At 42.7% G+C, this 8,958-nt stretch overlaps 1 protein-coding gene across 1 annotated transcript; it reads right to left on the bottom strand.

Annotated features, from left to right (window-relative positions):
- Positions 1-4,886: 4,886 nt before the first annotated feature.
- LOC146617583 (uncharacterized) lies at positions 4,887-7,268 on the bottom strand. Its single transcript, XM_085373485.1, has one exon. It carries the CDS (start codon positions 7,266-7,268, stop codon positions 4,887-4,889), a length of 2,382 nt encoding a protein of 793 aa, XP_085229611.1.
- Positions 7,269-8,958: the final 1,690 nt, after the last annotated feature.

Here is an 8,958-nt window from a genome sequence, read left to right as displayed (position 1 = left end):
CTTAATCTTCAGTCCTGCTTTTGAAGGACTCTTCATTGTTGGGGTTGTTTCTGATTTTGTGCTTATTTCAGTTTTTCTGGCTGGATTCTTTGTTGTTTTTGTGTCACCTGAATAAATGAAAAAGTAAAAGCACAAAAGTTTTTCATGTTTCTCATCTGATGTAAACATGAGAAACAATATTCTACTTTCACACTTGAAATATTTAAGTAAATGTTTGATGTGATTTTACTTATATTACAGTTTTTGCCCACTGCTTGAACACATTTTGCAAAACCCCGCTCGCTGTGCCAAAACTGTACACACAAGTACACATGACACAACACTGGGAAATATACCATTCACATCTGTGCCAAATTGGAACTCTACTCCCAAAACCTAAACTCTGCTGTCAAAACCTAACATTCCTTTGTCAAAATGTAACTCTGTTGACAAAATGACACATACCTGCAACATATGCAAACACTCACAGATCAGGGGGAACACACTAGTCTGCTGTACATAAAACACTGCAGTCCTTGATTCCCATTGTTTATTCAGAAGGCACATTTACAGGAGACACATTTCCAAACAACCATAAACGCAAATAGACCTACTCAATACTGTACATTGCAGTACCATGAATACAGGTACAGCAAATAAAACAACAACACAATAGTACTGCAATAGAAAAAACACTATACTGTAAACACAAAAAACCATGACAATTGTGCATAAGTGGGCTCATGGATCCCGCCGTCTGTTGGGGTCTGGCCACAGGACCTCATCAACATCGCAAGCAATGTCCTCTCCCGCTAGGCACCGGGGTAAATATCCTCTTGCTCTCCCTCCATCCATGCTTGCAAAGTTCTTGGAATGGCTACGCTGAGGGCTTTTTGTAGTTGGCTAATTGGTGTTCGGTTTTGCAAGTAGGTGCCTTCAGGTGTGTATTTGAGTGGTTGCAATTACCCGATGTGTTTTGTATTTTGGATACATGTGTTTTCCGAATGGCACCCTGAGATTTCATTTTGTGAGCAAAGTGTCTTATGTATGAAATAGAGTGTAGCATGCAGGACCATGTGTGTTGCATGAGGGAGTAGGTGTGTTGCATAATTGGTACTGGGGTGCAAAGCAGCGCTTTTGTTTAAGGTAGGGGTACATGTGTTTGAGGTATGGTTAACTTTTATCAAGTGGAAAAAAGTGAAGCTGGCGTTCATCCTCCAGCTTCACTGTGCTAATGTTATGCTAACAAAGCTGTGTCGCTAGCAATCACGTAGCACAACATTATATACCAGGTAGTCCAACTTCAGTAACCCTGCAAACGCCACTGCTGTTTAGTTTTCTGTCTTCATTTATGTTGGAAGTGGTAGCAGAGCTGTACGTTTTAATTAGTTTAAAAAATCTCTCAGTCAGAACATGGTATGAAATGTTTAGGTGGAAACTAGCAAGCTAACTTCCTGTTAACTTGTAACTCCGTTAAATTTAATAAATTCTGTTTTCATTGATGCATGGATGTTAAACTTAATTGTTACACCTGGTAAAGCAGCAAGGTTGATGATTTCATTAAAGATGAAAGAATTTAGACCGTTTTTAACTCTCAGTGTTCGTTTGACTTTGGGAGCTGAAGCCCACGGAGTTTTGGACCCAGATTACTCCGTGAAGCTCCTCACTACGGCAGCCGTAATGCTCTGACAATCCATCAAGCAGTGCAGCTTACCAAAGTTGTACTAAAACATTTTTTAACAGATTTCTGCACGCCAAAATCAGTTCGAGGTCAGATAAGCACAACCAGAATTCATAGGCACACTTTCGATTTTTGAGAAAATTAATTAAGTGTGTCATATAGTGTGGAAAATATGTTATACAGAAGAAAAGAATATTTCGCGATATATATCTTTACCGCACGTGCTTCAAATTATACCGCGATATGGATTTTAGGCCATATCGCCCAGCCCTAATGTGACGCCCGACTTTACTCTCAACTTACTGTTTCTTTGCTTCCTCAAACTTCTGGATGAGCTTCCTCAGAACGCCATTTTTAGAAACCCTGGCAGTGAGAGGCCGGTGCTCCGACAGTTATGACATCATATGTCTGTTCTGGAAAGACAAACAAGGATGTTTTAGAGGCACAAAAAGAAGTATGTGCGATCACAAGACGATTTTTTTAAAATCATATGTATTTGTGTCTAAACCAAAACCCATTTCCCCTGTCCAAATCACGTTTTATGTTTTTAAACCCACTTTGCACATAGAGGCATGTTTTGAAAAATTATTCTTACAAAGGGGGAATGAAACAACTACACTTAAAATAAAGATGGTATTAGTTTATTTTGTTCCAACCTGTAATTTATTGTAGTTTACTTTTATTTGTTTGCTTTTGGTTTTTTAAAGGTTTGAGGTGTAAAAGAAACTGCAGTGGAGTTTGAAATGGCTGTGTGTGGTTTGAGGATGTGTTTGTGCCGGGGGGCTGCGAAGATTTTCTTGTAAAACAAACAGGGGCCTAGCAAAAAAAAAAAAAAAGGTTTGGGAACCACTGGTTTAATGTAACATCCTTTTATTTATCCTCCCTGTCCTATATATCCAGGTTCAAGGTCATGGGTTTGGTCAATCTAAGGAGAGAAACTTTTGCCTTTTGCCAGCCACTGCTTCCAGCTCATCTGGGGGAAAACTGAATTATTTCCAAGCCAACTGTGAAATGTAATCTCTCCACCGAGCCCTCAGTTTGCCCTGGGGCCTCCTACCTCCTACTAAAGACATTTCATTCTTTTTGGTTTCTTGTTGTCAATCAGCAGATGCGAGTCTGGAAGAGGTTTTAGAAGAATATAAGATCAGTCTGAGGAGGAGGTTTGAAAGTGTGACTGAAGAAACTGATAATACAGGAAGTGGAACCCTCCCGAACAGGATCTACACTGAGCTCTACATCACAGAGGGACAGAATGAAGACGTTCATAACCAACATGAGGTGATGCAGCTGGAGACAGCTTCCAAGATGGAGGCTCTTGATGACATTACAGTCAGGTGTCACGACACCTTTAAAGCCTTACCTGACCAACAGAGACCCATCAGAGTGGTTCTGACCAACAGCGTCGCTGATCAGAGACGAGCAGTACAGTCTTCTGGAGCTGCTCCATGTTTTCCATCCAACATTACAGAAGGTCACAGCAGAGAAGCTCGCTGTCTGTAAACTTTTGTTCATCTTTGACGGCCTGGATGAAAGCAGACTTGGATCATTGGATTTCACCAACGGGAAGCTGCTGTCTGATGTCACAGAGAAGTCATCAGTCAGCCAGCTGCTGACAAACCTCATCCAGGGGAATCTGCTTCCCTCGGCTCTCGTCTGGATAACTCCCCGACCTGCAGCAGCCAATCAGATCCCTCCTAGACGTGTTGACAGGGTAACAGAAGTACGAGGCTTCACTGATGCCCAGAAGGAGGAGTACTTCAGGAGGAGATTCAGTGATGAAGAGCTGTCCAGAATCATCTCCCACATGAAGACATCCAGGAGCCTCCACATCATGTGTAGAATCCCAGTCTTCTGCTGGATCACTGCTACAGTTCTGGAGCACATGTTGACTACAGAGCAGAGAGGAGAGCTGCCCAAGACCCTGACTGACATGTACTCACACTTCTTGTTGGTTCAGATGAAGAAGGGGAACAAACATGTGGGGGGACATGAAACAAGTGAGATGGCTGAAAGGAAATTTCTTCTGAATCTGGGGAGGCTGGCATTTAAACATCTGGAAAAAGGAAACACCTTCTTCTACCAAGAAGACCTAGATCAGTGTGGTCTGGATGCTACAGAGGCCTTGTTGCACACAGAAGTTTATACGGAGCTCTTTAAACAGTGTTTGTTAATCTTGAAGGTGGCTTTTATTTGTGATTCAGGTCTCAATGTCTCTTTGTGTATACTTATATGCAGAAGTACCACAAAAGAAGAAGTGGGAGCTGGCCTGACACCAGTAACTGACTTCCAGTGAAAGCTTTGGCTAATAATATTTTTTAGCGAACATTTTTCTTGTAAAACAAAGGGGGGCCTAGCAAAAAAGGTTTGGGAACCACTGCTCTACAAGGTTGGCGAAATAAAAAAAAATGTATTAACATTTTTTTATTTGGACTTTTATTAGTCCAAATTTTTTTATTTGGACTAAAAAAAATGTTCGAAGTGGACTAGGTGCTAATTTTCAGATGTCAGGTCTACATCTAGAATCAAAATGAGCACATACATAAACAACCAAAGTGAAGCATTAAGACAAAACATAGCAACGTCAAACAGCGTCCACACATTTTGCCACAAATACATGCAAAACAACTAAATTGGGCCACAAAAGTGATGTAAATTGACCAAACTAAGACACGAATCAGACAAAAACAGATGCAGGATGATCACAAACAGACACGTCGGCTACAAACTGATGCAAAATGACTAAAATCACACGTGTAACACTTTCTACATATTTGACAACAGAAGAAAAACACAAACAAACTTGGAATGCATTTTTAATTTGGATTTTTTTTATTTCATGCCGAATTAGATATTTTAAAAATCAAGCCAAAGTCTCCTCCCTGTTTGTACTGTAAGGTCAAAGCCCTACTGTACTACAGAGAACCCCAACAATCAAATGATCCCCCTCTGAGCAAGCACGAGGCGACTGTGGGGAAGAAAAACTCCCTTTAACAGGAAGAAACTTCCAACGGAACCGGGCTCAGAAGGGACGGCCATCCGCTGCGACCGGTTGGGGGGATGGAAATCAAAAGGAGACGAGATGGCGTGAACTACAGTTCTAAAATTTGGATTTGAGGGCTGATCCCAAAATTTTATGGTGATGTTTTTAAAAAAAGGATTTGGTGCTAAAAGTCTGCTTCAAGATTTTAAAAGAAGCAGGGCAGTGGGAAAAGCCAAAATGGTCATTTTAATGATCTCTGGCTTTAGTGAACCACCTGAAGGGTTTTAGCAATGTTTTTCCCACCGCAGAAAAAAACCTGGATATTTTGGACGTCTTTGGGGGACCCGGGATGACTCCGAGAGTGATTTTTAGATGTCTAATCAGAGCCTCATCAAAAGATGAATCATTTGCCATCAAAGCCTTTAAGACATTGTCTGGGGAGCCAAACTCCTTGATGAGGCGTTTGGCTATTTTCTTGATGAACTTTGTCTTGTCATTTGTCAGACTTGTGGCAGACGCTGTGCTGCTGAGTTCAGGCTGCATTAGATTGCTCAGACGGTTGATGACCGTGTCTATTTCTTTTGTAGTAGTTGCGATCCGAGCAGCAAACTTTTGGGTCTCAGGTTTAGATTTATAGATGACTCTCATGATAAGGAGCAACGCAAGGTCATTGGAAATTTTCTCAACATCAGAAGATGAACCTGACACAGAATCCATCTCTGATATTTTGGAGGAATCTTTGAGAGAGTGTTTCAGGCTCAAGGCTCCAGATGATTTATCTGGAGAAATGCTCCGAGGTTGTGGCGTTCGAGGTGACTTGTCAGATGCCACAGAGCATTTATCTGGAGAAATGCTCCCAGGTTGTGGCGTTCGAGGTGACTTGTCAGATGCCACAGAGCATTTATCTGGAGAAATGCTCCCAGGTTTTGGTGTTGGAAGTGATGCACCAGATTCTTTTCCTCTGCCATCTGAATCAGGGCTTTTTTCCTGTGTTGTGGTCTGTGCTCTTTTAATAAAGTTGTGGATGTCTTCCAGGGCCCCAGAAATCTTGTCCATTTGAATCATTTGATCTTTCTCTTCATTGCAGAAGAGTAAAAGCTTCTGCAAAAACCTTTCTACTGTGTCATCTATGAGGACATAGAGGACTTCAGCAGAAATGCGACGCTTTGAGCCCTGTACTGATTTCGGAGTCCTGGAGATGACCGTGTCTGAGAGGGACCTACCCATTAGAGGTATGGGGATTTGATAGCCTCGATCCACCGTAAGTAGATCAAACAGGTTTGCCACTAAGTCCTCCGTAAAATTCCTGATATGCCCACTATTTTTAAAGTCCCCCAAGGTCTTATCGATGAGGAAGAGTTCTTCTTTCTTTGTTAATTTGTCAAATAACTGATTAACGTCTGATCTAATGACGTTAAAGTCGACTGAAGAAGAACGTTTAATTGCGGTTCCCAGGCTTGCCGTATGTGGAGAAGGGGAGCGATGAGCCTCTGTACTCTGGGGAGCAGCCGTTTCAGGTACTGACCCTGGGAGAATGAAAACTATACTTTCATTGGAGGGCGCAGTTTCCTTCTTGGGGTGATTGCAAATGTTTTGTAGACAAACAAAATGTTTCCTGTTTGCCTTTATTCTTTTTTTCAGCTCTGTTTTCATTTTTTCAAATTGTTTTTTTGCAAACATGGAAAAGTTGTGTTTGCGTGCTTTGAGCCTGGCGTGTGAGGTGGATGGCACACATTTGGAGAAGAAGTGTCTCACCTTGTGGATAATTAAGCCTGCATTAAAGGCAGGTTTGGGTAAGTTACATTTCTCACAGAGCTCTTCACTGCTTGAATCCATGTTAGCAAGTATCTCACCTACGATGTCAACTGCAACCATTTCTACTGGGGTTGGAGCCTGGATACTTTGTGTTTCTGCAGTGGGTTTTATATGGCTTTGTGATTCTTCTGGGAGCTCATCTTTATCTTTTCCTGTCATCTCTCCATCTGAGCTCCTTGTTGACAGAATAACAGAAATCTCTGCGATTGCTGATTTCACTGATATTTTTGAACCAGTACGTTCTGTACTGGAATGAGACCCATTTGTCCCACACTGGCAGCGCAGCTTACATGCTGCATACCTTTTCAGGCATGAGGCAGCGCAACAAACCATGCGGTGTAGTTTCTTAATACTACTAAATTTGCCGCTAACATAAACGGCAGGGTCTACTGGGAAATCGGGGCTTTTTTCAATCAGTGCAATGGTTGAGCTGACCTTTTCTGAGATCTCTTCCTCAACCATCAGCGTCAGCTTGTCAGCGCTCTTATCTTGCTGTTTTGAGACATTAAGAGCGCCGGCGATGGCAGCTGAGATCGAGTCTCCGAGGGACACCCTTATTTTCCCCTCATCCATAAACTCTTCCCTTATCATGGGTTCCTGAATAACAGAAAGGGCAATCCTCAGGATGCTGGCAGAGGCGATCTGAATGATTTCAGAAATCATATCAGCGAGCACGGCATGGACGCTGGAGTCGCATTTTCCATTTTCTATAATGCTCCACTGAACTTCAGAGAGCCTTTCAAAGCACCTGTTGATTGGCGGGATAATCTGGTCTGGTGTGACCACGATTGAATTTTCGTTGATGGTTTCCATTGTTGTGTCACAAATTAGATTTTCTCCGTTTGAGCGTGTGAGAATTTTCTTGTATTACAGAGCGCCGACTGCTGAACGTTTTGCAAACAGATGAGCATCGAGTTCTGATTTTTCTGTCTGAGAGCCGTTATTTATAGGCTCGGTTGTCTGTGACGTTACTGACAGACCAGCGCGAACGCCTTTGATCTGCCAGTGACGTCACAAGAAACGCACGCGGAGAGGCGGCGTTCCTTGCGCGCTCACAGATTTGAATGACGCTTTGGAGTTGACGGCACGCCGCAATGCATTGTGGGAGCCCGGCACCATTTTCGGGGTCTACGAATCAAAACAAACACGCTGTGTTGGAACGACGATTACAAGATGCTTAAAAGCAGTTCCTGACCCACCAGGATTCATTGGAATCATAGGTTGGAGGACGTTTTGGGGAAATGGCCGACGGTCGAAGCGGAGAAGAAATAAACTCTTAAAAGTTAGTTCTGGGTTTTTATCCCACTTCATATATACACCAGGACACATGTTAGCATAATGAAAGAATTGTAGAATTAAGTGGAGTCAACAACAGCAGCATAGTGCAGTCATATCACAAATGTTAGCGTAATGAAAAAGTCTTACAAAGTCAAATTTAGCTAACCTTCGGCTAAGTTACGTGACGTTAGTGATATCGCCACTTAACGCGGCTCTTTGGTCGGTTAGTTAGTGTCATCCAGGGAAGACGGACGTTGTTTTGCTGTGCTGTATTTTTATGTGAAGTGTATATATTTATTTTTTATATTGCATGTATTTTGTGCAGTGTTTTATTTAGTTTGCATGTTTTTAGTTGCCGGCAAATTGTCCTGGAGAGACTCCGCCTTTTCCCCCGTTTTTACTAATTGGACACACCTGAGAGAAAAGAAAAGGTAATTTACAGAGTGCTCAAGGACACATAAGAGGTTTGGAGCCGGTGTTCAACAAAAATGTAACACGGAGAATGCGAGACAGACAGAGGAAAGACACAGACGATCAGAGAGTAGAGATGATCAGATGGAGCAGACGACCAGCGACTGGGAAGAGAGATTACCAGCGACTGGAAAGGGGAAACGATCAGAGGAAAAAAAGGCAGATGACCAGCGACTAGGGACGCGTAGCGGCAGTCTGGTGGCAATAACGACAAGAGCCAGCTCGTGCACTGCGGGAGAACAGAAGCAGTGAGACCGCGGTGCCGATTGCAGTTTGAGGAAGCGGCGGGCGGAGTTGAGAGCTCTGCCCACCCGGGTAAGTCTTTGACTTATCCTTTTTATAAAGTAAACTGCCAAAGGAATAGTGACTGCCGCTCCCTCCCTTTCTTCAGTGCACCAGGACGTGGAATGCGGGGAGGAAGGCGAGGACTCCGCTGGGTTTCCCTCTTTTAATACTACGCTGGACCTCTTAGTTTTCTGTGACTTTTAGGCCGTGGTGGATTCCACTGGACTTCTAATGTTGTGTGTTATTGATTTTTATTGTGTCTTCCCTTGGCCAAGGTTGTTTTAATTCATTTTATATTTTTAACTATTTAAACATAATAAATTATATTTTTAATTCTACAGTTTTTGTATCGTGTGCTTTTCCCTCGGCGGCTCCACTGCTCTGCCCGCTTTGAGGAAGGTTTCCTTCCTTTTAAAAAACACAAACCATCTTGGAAACATAATCAGCCTTTCCGCTCCGGTGTCATATT

Source organism: Diplotaxodon limnothrissa, linkage group LG15 (genome assembly GCF_057381915.1).
Source record: "Diplotaxodon limnothrissa isolate DT_005_m linkage group LG15, D_limnothrissa_male_GT1.1, whole genome shotgun sequence".
Classification (NCBI taxonomy): domain Eukaryota; kingdom Metazoa; phylum Chordata; class Actinopteri; order Cichliformes; family Cichlidae; genus Diplotaxodon; species Diplotaxodon limnothrissa.
Note: the sequence above shows the minus strand (reverse complement) of the source record. Positions and strands in the feature narration are given on the sequence as shown.